The 14279-nt window shown below is 37.9% G+C and overlaps 1 protein-coding gene across 1 annotated transcript in view; it reads left to right on the top strand.

Moving 5' to 3' along the window:
- The window catches only part of LOC131038899 (acyl-CoA-binding domain-containing protein 4), a 106776-nt gene that overhangs the window by 29395 nt on the left and 63102 nt on the right, over positions 1 to 14279 (top strand). The window contains exons 12-13 of the mRNA XM_057971462.1: positions 13185 to 13299; positions 13394 to 13482. Coding sequence (XP_057827445.1) covers positions 13185 to 13299; positions 13394 to 13482 — 204 coding nt within the window. The remainder of the gene's footprint in view (positions 1 to 13184; positions 13300 to 13393; positions 13483 to 14279) is intronic.

Raw genomic sequence — 14279 nt, 5'->3', positions numbered from 1 at the left:
TAACTATTCACCCTACTATCAACTATTGACTAACTATTAACCTTTACAAAATGAAGAGCTTGAGCCTTTTATAATGCTCTCAATACAATTCAATGGCTCAGATCAATTTGAGATCAATGGCCGAGATTTTACAATGAAAACCCTAATTAGGGTTTGTTATAACAAACTCAATTCTGGGCATTGAAATAATTGCATTATTTGGACACATGTCTTCTCTGGAATATTCGACCAATGGATAATGGGGGTAGGTGCCTCGGAGTTTGTGTCATCACTGGTGAGTCAGGTACATTGTATCTAGACATGTTGATGTGGAACCCTCGAATTGGTGAAGTAGTGACTAGGATGCCACCTCAATCTTGCGCTTTGTAGACTTGAGTTGATTTATCATCATGAAGGGATGTTGAGAGATATCTCTTGATACTCAACATTATTCAGTTGCTTAATGTAATAATGATGATGAGAATTATTGATGTAGCTGGGCCCTTCTTCCATCCTTGCTTGCTTGCCTCAGGGTGATTGCATGATCTCTTCCTTTAGATCCTTACTCCAATCTTCCTCTAACCTGGTCCATTTGATTTCTTTCCTTGCTTCCTGCAAAACAAACAAATGGGTATCAATCTCACATGATATATAACCTATATACACTCCCACTTTGACTTGATTTCTTCTTCTACATTTGCAGGTCTGATATGTGTTTCTATGGGGAGATTCCTCCTTTCGATAAGTGAATTCACTGTCCATGAAGTATCCTTATTGTCTAAGGGTGAATTTGAGCTGTCTAATGATGAGATCTGTCTTCCTTGATCATCAGGTCTACACCTTCAAAGTCTGATTTGCCTTTGTGAGAATGATATTATTGCTTCTTTGGTAAATTCACCTTGCTAATGATTGAATTCTTTTCGCCGACTGTTGGAGCTGCTTACAAAATTCGCTGATGGAAAAGATGCTGTTTTGTTTTGATGTTAGAATGATCTAATGAAATCCTTTATATATGTGGCCTAGGGTAGAGACATGTCTTTGGGATGCAAGGCCGACTTGATCTAGTGTAAACAAAATCGTAAATTATCCCTCTTAGTGCTGGCCGACTTCTATTTAAAAATTCGAATTTGCTTTTGCCGCTAAAGTGAGATTGGTTTATTAATGCATCAAATGTTTCTAGGTTGACTTGCACTTAGTCTTCTTTTGATCTTTTCAGTTTATCACAAAGCACTTTACTCTCAACAAACTTCGCTCTTGTACCTTCAAGAGGTACATGTCCTTGAAAACAATTTCGCTCTGGTATCTTAGAGAGGGACAGGACCCTTAGGATAATTCGCTCCTGTACCTTTGGAAGGGTCAGGAGCGAAATTTCTCTCTTTGCTCACTTCACACTCAAATCTTTTCACTTTGCGTTAGACCTGATTTTCCAGATTCTCTTCTTATTGTGCTCAAGTCGATCTACTCCCAACTTTGCTTAAAACAAGATCCTCTTAGAGCTTTAGGTGAGATAGGAGGTCCTTCCAAGAGATTTCGCTCTGGACCCTTAGAGAGGGACATGAGCGAAATTCTTCTTTTGATTCAATTCCTTCACCATTCCTCAATACTTCACCTTGAACTTAGCTTTTGAATCCTTCTTCCATCATGATCAAGTCAATTTGTTCCCTAATAAGATTCGTTCAATTGCTTGAGTGAGAAATTAGGACCTTTCAAGGATTTCGCTCCTGTACCTTTGGAGGGTTCAGGAGCGAAATTTCGCTTCTTGGCTCAGATTCCTCATGTTTTGCTATTCAAACTTGTTTCAATTCAATTTCAAGGCATGCATACATCATTTCCTCTTCAATCACGACATAGGAGCAAGGATTTTGGTCCAACTTAGAAGCAATGAAGGGCTCTAAGAAAAATTCGCTCCTGTACCTTTGGAAGGGTCAGGAGCGAAATTGGCAATATTGTTCAAATTCTCCCGACTTCATCATTCAACTTGGTTTGAGTTCACTTCTAAAGGCACACATAACTCAAATTTCTTTCAATCAAGCCCTGAAAGCGTGATTTTGGATCCAAGTAAGGAGCAAGGTGGTGTTCTAAGAAAATTCGCTCCTATACCTTTGGAAGGGTCAGGAGCGAAATTTCTCTCTTTGCTCACTTTCCTCATTGTTCATGATCAATAACTCGTTCAAACAAGTCTCTATCATTCCAATGTGAAAAATATCAAATCAACCTTTTAAAGAAGGCCTTAGGAGGGATTTCGCTTCAAATTGGGAATACTGGACAGTTTCTTCACTTGACGAAACTCATTCCATCAACTCAGATCCTAAGTCTTAGTCATCCATATCAGACTAACCTCAAGAAGACCTTTGAAATCCATTTGCTTTCCAAAGCTTCATCCAGATTTAGAAACTAAGTTCATCAAATTTTAATCCCTAAGGCAAATCGGTCATTACATCAGTCAAAACTTCATCTTTCGTTGTCAAAACCTTCTTCACTGAATCGGCCATCAGAGCTTCTTTTGTAGCAGATGATTGATCAACCATATTCACTTGCTTGCACAATTGAATCAGGCCTGATTTTCATAAGCTTTGGTCTGATTTTAGGTCTTTCTGCATTTGCAGGATTAATTCTATCTGAGTGCATTCTTCATGTGGAGATTGACAGATCAGATCTCTTCCCTAATGTGGAGGATTCCCCATTCTTGGTTTATCATCATCTTATATTCCTTGTGATCCATTATTTGTTTACAACCATACCTGCAAAGACACAAAACTGGAATTAATTATCATGTACATTAATCATATTTCTGAGTATGAAATAATACTTAGATCTGATTGTGGTCTAAACTCAGAGAAATTAATCCACTGGAAATTGCATTTAAACCAAGAGTGAATGAGGCCTGATCTCTTCCTGAAGATCTGACAAATTTTCCCGTGATTAGGAACCAGCCTGCTTGAATTTCTTCTTACACAGCTTATCCCTTATAATTCACCTCATTTTTGCTTGAAGATCTTCTCTCCTTTGGAGCCAATCAGTGATTAATATCTCCCTTCAAGGTGGATCTGTAGGTACAAACCTAGAAGTTTTGAATCAACTTTGAAGTGAATTGCTTTATATTTTTTACCGCTGAATCTTAGTGAAGTCCAAAACATGCCACGAATGTGAGAAGGGATGAAAGGTGTAACAACAAAGAGGATGTGGTGGCAAAGAGGATGGGGTGATGTTGTAACGAAGTGCCATGGGGGAATAAGGTGGAAGGGTATAGTGAGGTGGATGCTCTCCCTTTTAAAAATTCTATTAAAAAAAAGAACTTTTCTTTCATTCCAAAAATTCTGGTGGGGCCCGTTTAATATCAAAGACCAAAAAAACATTTAAATTCCCCAAACCAGTGGTTGGTGGGTCCCAACAAGAGTCTTCAATAAAAAGTTAATTCAATTCTCCATTTTGAGTTTAAAGTGGGGCCCAAAAAGGTGATGAGAGGAATGTGAGGGAAGTGGTAAGGGAAGCTGCTACGTGGAGAAAGAGGGGAAATGGGATGTTGGAGGAAAGGGGGACATAGGGGATATAAATGATGGAAGTAGGAGATGCGTTGGGTTAGGAGGTATAAGAGGTAGTGGATGGAGTTAGGGAAGGTTAGGGAGTAAAATGTAATGGGAGGTATGAGGGGGTAATGAAAGGGTAGAGGGGTGTAGGTTATAATGGGATGAGGTTTAGACTAGGGGAAGGAAAGGTGGGATAGATGGGTAAGAAGGTTAGGGGTAGGGGTAGGGGTAGAGGTAAGCTTAGGGAAATAAAGGAAGTGAGACTTATGGGATGTGGGTTAGAATAGGGATAGGGGTAAGGTGGAAAGGAAGTTAGTGAAGGGAGGTGAGGGTGTAGTGGAGGTTAAGAGGTGTAGTGGTAGGGCTAAATGTAGGTGAAGGGTAGTAGATGAATATGTTAGGTGAAGGTGATAAAAGATAAAAAGAGATAGAAGGTAAGGGATATGGAAGTGGAAAGGGTAGGGTGAAATGGTGATGGTAGGAAAGGGGAAGTGGAAAGCCGTCAAGATGGAGGGTTATGGAATGAAGAGAGAGACGAAAGGATGGAAGGGTGGAATGGTGATGGCGAAGGCAAGGAATGGAAATGAGAGTGATCGGGCTTGGGCACCCACGGGTAGTGTTGGGAGAAGTGGAAGTGATAAAATCTTGGCTGGGTAAAGGAAGTGTCGAACCTCGGTTCATCTTAAAGAGACAAACTTGATCAACTTCTGACCTCTTGACTCACTATACCTCTTCAATGCAAAGGTTCATAGCGAAAGACTCAACACTAACCTAGAACTAAGCTAAGAGGACTAATCCTAGAAAGCGGAAAGTAGGGGTCCTCATTTGCAATGGGGCGATGTGTGAAAATGTCACAACAAGATGTCATGGGTCTGCAGTTTAGCATTCCAAATCTCTTCAAAATGTCCAAGGTATATTTACCTTGGTTTAGTATAATACCATCAGAATTCTGCCATACTTCCAAACCTAGGAAGTAATGAAGGAGTCCCAAGTCCTTGATATCAAATTCTTTAGCAAGGTCTTTCTTACACTGATCTATGAGGTGATCTTCTCCTGTGATTAACAAATCATCAACATATAAAATCAATATTAGCATATCACCTTTGTTTTGCTTATAGTAGAGGTTAGGATCTGCATCATTCTTGGAGAAGCCTAGTTTTGAGAGATAAGTATCAATTCTTTCATACCAGGCCTTGGGAGCCTATTTAAGCCCATAGAGAGCTTTCTTGAGTCTACACACATGAGACTCTATATCATGAATCTCGAACCCTTCAGGTTGCTCTAGGTATACTTCTTCTGAGATCTCACCTTTAAGGAATGTTGTCTTAACATCCATCTGATGAACTTTCCATCTCTTTGATGCTGCAATGGCTAATACTGCTCTTACTGAGGTGTATCTGGCTACAGGTGCAAATGTTTCCTCATAATCAATTCCTTCCTTTTGAGAGAACCCTTTGGCTACAAATCTAGCCTTGTGTTTATCAATGCTGCCATCTGCAGCGTGTTTGATTTTGAAGAGCCATTTGGAGGTGACAACAGATTTTCCAGCTGGCCTAGGGACAATCTCCCAAACATCATTTTTCATAATGGATTGGTATTCCTCAGACATGGCATTCTTCCATACTTGATGTTTAAGTGCATCTGATACATTAGTAGGTTCTGCTTTTGAGAGATCATTCAGGAGAGCAACGTAGTTGGTAAGTTTGTTAGGCCTTTTGCTTTCTTTGAAAGTTCCTAAAGGGGCAGCATACTTCTGAGCTTCTTCTATAGTTTGGGTGGCCCATAGTGGTCTTTTCTTGAAATTTTCTCTAGGTGGGTTTTGAGTTTCACCTTCATTTTCCTCAAGACTCTCCCTCTGAAGCTCAGGAGCAGGGTCTTCATCTATGCTAGGGGTAGGGATATAGACTTCAGGTTCTTTTGAGCTTTGAGTTCTTTTGAAGGCTAAGTCTTCTTCAAAGATTACATCCCTACTCAGTTCAATATTCCTCTGACTAGGTATATAAATTCTGTAGGCCTTGGAGGTTTCACTATATCCTACAAGTATTCCCCTTTTTCCAGAAGGCTCTAATTTTAATCTTTTCTCCTTAGGTACATGAATATAGATAGGGCACCCAAATATCCTAAGGTGGCTGATATCTGGTTTTGTTTTAGTAAAGACTTCCTCGGGGGTTTTATCTTCAAGATGGGAGTGAGGACATCTATTTTGTATATATACAACAGTGCTGGTTGCTTTTGCCCAAAGATTGGTATTTAGATTTTGATCAAGAATCATGGCTTTGGCAGCTTCTACAATTGTCCTATTTTTCCTCTCAGCTACCCCATTTTGTTGAGGATTATAAGGTATAGTAAACTCCCTCTTAATCCCAACATTTTTACAAAAGTCTTTAAACAAATCTGAAGGTGTATTCCCCCCCATTGTCAGTTCTTAAGGTTTTAATTTTATTTTCGGAGTAGTTTTCTGTTAGTGATTTAAATTCCTTAAACTTATTAAGGATCTCTTCTGATTCTTTACATTTCAGAAAGTAGATCCAAGTTTTCCTAGAGTAGTCATCAACAAATATTACATAATACAAAAACCCCCCTAAAGAAGGTACGGACATAGGTCCACATACATCGGAATGAACTAACTCTAAGATTTTGCTTGTTTTCCTAGCACTATTTTGAAAAGCACCCTTAGCATTTTTACCTAAGGCACATCCTTTGCATGCCCCTGAATGGTATTGCTTTAACTTAGGTAGGCCTGTGACAAGGTTTCCCATTGATGATAAAGCTCTAAAATTCAGGTGACCTAGTCTTCTATGCCAAACTACATTTGCATCTGTAGTTTCATGGATTAGGGCTAGGTTGGGCTCTGTGCACAGCTCATACAAGTAGCCTTGTCTTTGACCAATGGTTTTATATTTCTTGATAGATGAATTCTTTGGCCAAGCCAACACTCTGTTGTCCATGAAGGTCACTCTGTATAAATTATCCTCTAGTGCTGATATGGAGACTAGGTTTCTCTTGATGCCTGGGACATATAGTACTCCTTCAAGTTGTAATGATACGCCTGACTTTAGTTTGATGGTGCAGGTTCCAACTCCTCTGACTGGATGTGTGGAGTCATCTCCGATAGTCACTTCCTCATCATTCTCCTCTATCATGGAGTCTAGCACTTCTCTAAACCCTGTAATGTGTCTGGATGAGCCACTGTCGATCACCCAGGAGTTAACCTTGTTTGAAGCTTGGTTTGTAAGTGCTGAATAAAGAACATACTTCTCGGAGTCATCTTCCCTTTTAGATTTTTCTGCTTTGGCAAATGTGGCTTGTTGTTTGGCTCTTTCTGGACATTTGGCAACATAGTGCCCGAATTTGTCACATCTGTAACATTGAATCTGTGAAAGATCCTTCTTGAAGGTGTTCTTGCCATGACGACCTTTCCTCTTCCTAAATTGTTTCTGCTTGCTTTTCTTGTTGGAGTTTGTATTTAGGACTTGAAGATCTTCATCTATATTCTTTTGTTTGATCCCTTTCTTATTTAACCTTGATTCTTCTTGGAGACAATCTGCCTTTAGCCTATCAAACTTAGGAAATTCATCCCTTGCACTGATGCCTTGGATGAATGTTTCCCATGTGCTAGGCAACCCATCTAGAGCAATGAGTGTTAATTCTTTGCTTTGGATCTCATATCCAAGGGTTGCTAGTTCATCCCTTAGGGCTGACATCCGCATGAAGTAGGCATTGACTGACTCCCCTTTGACCATAGCTATATGATTTATTTCTCTCTTTAAAGCCAAGGTTCTACTAGCATTGGATATCTCAAATGCATCTTCAAGTGCTTTGAACATGTTGTAGGCCGTTGCATGTTTCCTTATGATGGGCATGATATTATTTCTCACCCCATCAACTAAGATTTTGATGGCCTTTTCATTTCCCTCTATCCAAGTTGTTTTATCAGGTTCAGTTTCAGGTTCTGCAGTTTCAGTTTTTACAAATGATTCGACTTTATTTTCTTTTAGAATCATCTGAATTCTGAACTTCCATGCTGAGAAGTCATCACCTCCTTCGAGTCTATCTTCGAATCTGATAGCGCTAGCCATTAGAAGAAATGTGATGTTGAATATATGCTTGTCTTGAATTTTCCACAAAATTGAATAGCCTAAGGTTCGATTTAACTTGGCTCTCATACCATGTAAATGTAATTCGATTTTCAGTTTAAGATGCAAGTTATATTCAAGATTATTAGGTATGTTATTTCTTAATATAATGGATCTGATTATTGTCTGGTATGATGCAGATGGAGAAGGAGCATTTATCGATTTCAATGTACTTCTCATCATTATCGATTGATATATATATATATATGCTAATGAGGAGGATCAAGCAATACCTTGACCGGTCATGTCTAATGGACATGACCGATCAAGATATTACTTGATCGCACCTCTTAGAATCATAATCGCATTTTACCTTATACCAATCGGCATGCATAAGTTACTAATCGGTGTGTACATCATAACAAGTGAGCTGATACTAACCGGCGTATATATTATTAACAAATGCACCGATACTAATTGGTATGCAGTCTTTTAATAATCCCGATAACAATCGGTGTTTACGTAGTTAATGTGTTTGACCGATAATAATTGGTGTGCAAATGATTAACAAGGTAAACCGATACCAATCGGTATTTGTGCTTTATGATTTGCAATTGATAATAATCGATAGTTAGACATTGATCGGAATAAGTAAGGTTATATATCGAAGAATGATCATTAGATGAAGAAAAGATAAATGAAGTCTTATCATAGTCCATCGATAAGATAGATGATTGAATGAGAGACTTCATTTATCTCTCATTCAATCATTTATCTTACCGAGGCTATCATGTATCAACAGCCCCCTCTATTTTTACCCTTATTGACGATTAAATTGATGGCAAATTGAAGCAAGGGTTTCTTGGGGTTGAAAGGGCCTTTATTTTTGAAGAGAGGGTGAAGAGCATACAAAATGGTCTTGTGGAGTTCCAATAGAACTTGTGTTTGGACTTCTAGAATGAGAAGGAAGGTCTGTTTAGTTTACTTCATTTTCTTCTCTGCCCTCATTCGCATTTTGTTATCACTGGCATCCACTTTGCATTCTCAATGGTCCCGAATTTCGGGGACACATTCCGGGACGTTTTTGATAAATTGTAGATGAGGGGGGATGATAAGGAGATGACCCCTAACACCCCTCTATCCCCAAAATGCCTCAGAGGATGGGGACAAGGGTTTTAGAGGTGGGGATGCATGCCCTTGTAACACATAATTTGACACAATATAGGAAGCTTTGTATGGGTACAACAAAGGACAATTGAGAGGTCATGGGATATTGGAAAGCAGGTTGATTTAATGCTTCCAAACAAGATTGAATGAGAAACTCTTAATTTCCCCAAGGGTCCTAGAGAAATAACTCTATTTCATTGTGTAAGAGACCATAAAGGTGGACATTTCCAAAATAATTATTTCTCCTAAATTTCATTGTACATTATAGGCACTCTTTACCTATGTGGTCATCTAAGGTTGAATGATCTTGCAGATATTTTACAAAAGTTGTTGACTATAAAGTATTCCTTTCTTGTGCATTTTTGTTAGTCCCAAGAAGATTAGAAATGCAAATAATGCTGCAGATGATTAGTTAAGCTTCTCACATGGAGTACCCTTTTGTCATTTCAAACAATTGATAAAATTTGTATGCATATAGACATTCAAATCATTTTTATTGTTTTCCTTTCTTTCTTTATATCATCACTTTGCCCTTTGACAAGGAAATTCTTTGCTAAACTATGTTGTAAATTTTCATGCAAAAATCAACAAATACATTTTTATTAGTATTTTACTATTTTTTCGTCTCTTTTAACTCTCTTTAACCATTAATGAGCATACGAAGAAGCAATCTTTGTAATTTCTATAGAAGTCCCCCAATTTTCAAGGATGTTTCAGAGACTGCATGAAGTCTCTTGACATCTTGAGATGTGCTTGTTAGGATTCCCAAAAATACTAAGAGGGCCGGGGGGGGGTGAATCAATATCTAACCGGTATGTGAATTTACTTGACTTAAAACATGAAAAACATATTAAAACTGTGTACCGGTAAACCAGAAATAATGCAGTTGACAAGAATAACAGTAACCACATGAGAAGCACACCATAACACAGTATTTTAATGAGGAAACCCGGTGTGGGAAAAACCTCGATGGGATTTGTGACCCACAATATTCGCTTACTGGCCATTAAGGGAATATTACTTTTACAATAGGGGCCTGCACATGCAGGAAGGCCAAGTGCCTAGAGCTCACTGCTCAATTACAAAAGAAGTCACACTGACTTACACAAATGGATTATATTAATCCAATGTTTTGTACTGCTTCAGATTAGCATCTGCTATGCCAGATCCAGTACCGGTTTAAGCTCTGCTACGTACATAAACCCTTAACCTATAATTCGCATATTAGGTCTGCATAATTTCGCCTATCTCCTTATTACAAAATGATCTATAATGATCTCATACATATATGAGTCATTTTACAACTTGCCATGTCGGCTTACAATGATTTTACAATTAATTACAAAATACATTTTAAACAAAATTCCTGTCGGCCAGGATGCCGGTATCCTTCCTTTCACTGCCGATGTTCTGTGTGCCGGTGTGGAGTCTGCCTGTCGGTGCCGGTGCTGGTATTTTGTCTTGCCAGTATCATAGGATTGCAAGGTTGCCATCAATGACAAAATCTTCAATCACCTACAATTTCTCATTGGAGTGTGCATTTGCCAACAGTGCTAACACATTTCTTCAAGATGGGAACATATTTCTGGGATAGAAGGCAAGTACCAAGGATCAAGTCACATGTTTCTGGGTAACTATGCTATTTACCTTTGGGTATGTAGAAATCAGGATTTATGAACCCCATGTAACTGTAAGTGTAAACATGAATGAGGGATTTGTGCTGTCTCTAGAACTCTGAAGCAGAGAGAGGTGCATGATTATCTTTGCAGATATTAGTTGCCAAGCCTCATATGTTTGAAGAGAGATGTGCATGGAGCCTTTTCCAGACTTCCTAAAGCTCCTTGTGCATGATGTTAGTAGGTAGCTGTATGGGATTTGACTTTCATAAGTGCTCCTGAACCAAGTGAGAACATATGTTTATGCCTCAAATCTAGGTTGGCCATAGGACAAATTCCATCCTCGTGAGCTCAGGGGACTCAAGCAGTGGGTTTTTGAGTTGTGAAGAGCAAAGTGATGGGCAACACTTTTGCTGAGCTGTAGATCAGGCAGGTGAGTGTCAACTGGACCTTCCTACTGAGGAACAGTCTCCTCTACCTCTCCCATTATTGGGAAATTGCCCCAGTGAGTGATGAACTGGCAGAGATCACTGTGCTGCATGCTAAATATCTTTGTTTGGCACTTGATCTGTAGGGACATAAATATTGAAAATTGCCTTTTTTTAAGAAAAGTGTATTGCTCATATGATTAACTGTTTCCAACAGGAGAAGTGTATCGCCAATTTATTCAATAATTTTCAGCGGTGTCAAAATTGTGCTGAAGTCATAGGAAAACCACTTTCACTTAAAACTGCTGCGAGAAAATTTGTAGAAATTTTGCAGCAGCAGAGTGATCAGCAACTAACTTCTAAAAATCAGGCATTGCAGAAAGTTCTGCTGAAACTAGCAGTTGAGGGTCTGAATGGGAACCCTCAATTAGGGTTTGCTTCTCCCGATTTGGCAGTTTCAAGGTCCTACTGATGACCTTATGGAAGGAGAACAGGACATTACCCCTAACTCTACGGGATTTATTTCTGTTTCCTAGTCTCTCTCATGCCCTATGAAAGAACAGGATTACTGTGTTTAGAATACTGCAGGGCCTTGATGTTATCTCGTTATGAACTATTTTAAAGAAAAGAGCTAATGCGTCTCAATGGATGTGGGTTTTCTAATGTCTCTGTACATATTATTGGTCTTTAGTATAATTTTAAGTTTTATTCAAAAAATCTGTAGAAACAGATTGATTATTGCAGAAAATTTTCAATGCTCTAAAATGAAAGCAATGATCGCATCAAGCAGGTCAGACTTTCTCAGGGCTATAAAAGATTCAATGCTGTGAATGAATGTGTAAACTATGGAAATTCCCATGGCAAAAGGCAATGCCATAAAAGCAGTATGGAATCTTGACCATTCTCACCTTTTTATTGTCCCCAATTTACAAGCTTCTAAGCATTCTTTCTTGCATGAACTAGTTGACAGATGTAGTTGATCACGAATGTCATCTGATATTTTATGTTTGGCATATCATAGCAATGGTTTTTGCACCTTCAAAGCAGGATACATTAAAGTTATCAGATAAAAATGTTCCACAGAGACAATTTGGGAGAAACAATATAATTCGAAGTTTGGGAATAAGATAACAAGTTTTGTGTACTTAGCCCTGCAAAAGAAATACTTATCCATGAAATTCTCCAAGGGATGCATGGGAAGGTCCTATCATGCTTCTTAGATTCTGAGACTATCTTATTTGTTTATTCACCCTGAATGGATTTGCAGTTTCCTACCCATAACTCTTGTGCAGATGTCTTTCAACACAGGCCAAGTGATTTTCTTTTGTCAAAACATCTCAATGTAATTTGCAGTATGGATCCCATTTTTTAAGTTGGAGATTCTGAAACGTGGAAAGTATTATGTTTTTGATTGAAATTGATTGTTTAGATCAGGTAGGGCAGCTTTTTTATCATAATATTTAGTAGACATCCCTAGCTAAGGATAAATGCTGATCTTGTAAAACTTTCATCCCCCAATATTAATGTTGAAAAGTGATAATTGTTGGACAATGCTTGAGAGGTTCTTTCTTTCTTTTTTGGTGCTGACAGTCTTGAAAATGGTGTGGTCAAATCTAATGGATTGCTATCAACAAAACCTCCCAGCCTCTTTAGAAGATGAAGGCAATAATAATAGGATAAGAGGGTACTCTTCAATGAGAATCACATATCCATAATCTTTTGACATGTTAAGAGCTGAATAGAAAATTGAAGATAATCCCCTCTCAAACACCTGTTATTGCTTATCAACTTTAGCCTGTTTGCTTAAGGGGTTTTTACATCAGGTTATTGCTCCAAAATTTAAGAAGTCTCAGTATATTGGTCATAGGGCAAATTAATGGTTGTTCTCCATAACTGATGCTAGTTTTCGGAACTTAAAATGTGATATTTGAAGTCAGAAAGATTTTTTCTTAGTCATCCTGTGCACTTCTTGTACTCTTGGCTTCTCTACTTACAGCCAAAATTGAACATGGGAGTGACATCATGATCTCAGCAACAAGGACCACTTTGAGATATAACACAATCAGACATCTACTTTTGTATGAGTACCAGTTTTTGTCACCATTTCCTTATTTTCTCTCTTTTGATTTGTCTTCCATCATATATAATCTAAACTTTTCAAGATGAATGTTATACCAATAAACTTATGTACCAAAGAAAATCAGCCATCAAATTTAAGGAAAGCAGAGATGGGCACAAAATAGAATTTTGTCAAACTGCTTCTTTAGTGTCTCCTTTATGGTTCTTGGGTTGTATTGTGCAAATTGGATTTAATTCAATGTTCTAATTGCATGTTGATGAGCGCTTATTTATCCTGATTCGATGTGTTTTTTTTGCAATGCTGAATACCAGATGGAGTGGTCACATCCACAACAGCCAGAAGATTTGGTTACTCCTAGGGCTGGGCATGCTGGTGTTACAGTAGGTGACAGATGGTATATTGCAGGTGGAGGAGATAACAAGAGAGGTAGGTTCAGCATATGCCTTGAATATTTACGAATATTTTGTATTTTTTGTTTCTAATCTTTGTTTTGAGTTTCAACACAACTTATGCCTGACAGGTGTATCTGAGACCCTGGTTTTGAATATGTCCAAGCTTGTCTGGTCTGTAGTCACAACTGTACAAGGACGGGTACCGATTGCGAGTGAGGTGAACTCTTTTTTCTTTGTAGCACTTTTATCTTTATTTCTTTTTGGTTGTACCTAATTTTAAAATCAAGGAAGCATTGGTGATGAGATTATCACTGCTTTATCTTTATTTGTAAGTTGAAACAAAAATAAGTGTCCACTATCACTGATTTATGACTTTTTTGGGTACTAATTTAAACATGTTTTAAAAATTAAATTAAATTTTGGTGCCAATATCATAGGGATCATGATTGTCTAATAAATTGCTGGAAAAATATTCATACATTATTCAAAAAGATACGTTTCTACATTTAAAACATGGTAAAGGTAAAGGTAGTTGTTTTGAACTTTTGATCATAGTCAAGTTATACACCAATTTGGTGTATGTGACCCCCTTATGAATGCATTCTAAAGGGGGTTTCTTTTTACATTTACCTTATTTATTGTTTAATGAGGTTTAGCTTTTCTTATTTATATACACTGTTAAACCTTTTCATAGATCGTTGAAGGTAGTTTTCCTTACCTTCAGAGAAGATAATAAATAACTTCTTTTGTGACATTTTATGAACTTGTCATATCCAATTGTGGTACTTTGTGATAAAACTTTAATTGCATCATAATAAAATATAAAAAATGTAAAATACAGCTTATTCAGATTCAGGTTATATAATGTTGAATATGTTTAAACACTTTCTGGATTTTATAAGACCATGATTATCTATCAGCAATGGCCTCTACAAATCATTGGCATTTGTGCTTAGAGTAAAACAACAAAAGCATTGGCTAATGAATCTATCTAAGAAAACCACTGCACCCATT

This window comes from Cryptomeria japonica, chromosome 1, assembly GCF_030272615.1.
Source record: "Cryptomeria japonica chromosome 1, Sugi_1.0, whole genome shotgun sequence".
NCBI lineage: Eukaryota > Viridiplantae > Streptophyta > Pinopsida > Cupressales > Cupressaceae > Cryptomeria > Cryptomeria japonica.
The sequence above is the reverse complement of the archived record's forward strand: the minus strand, read 5'-3'. Positions and strand labels throughout refer to the sequence as shown.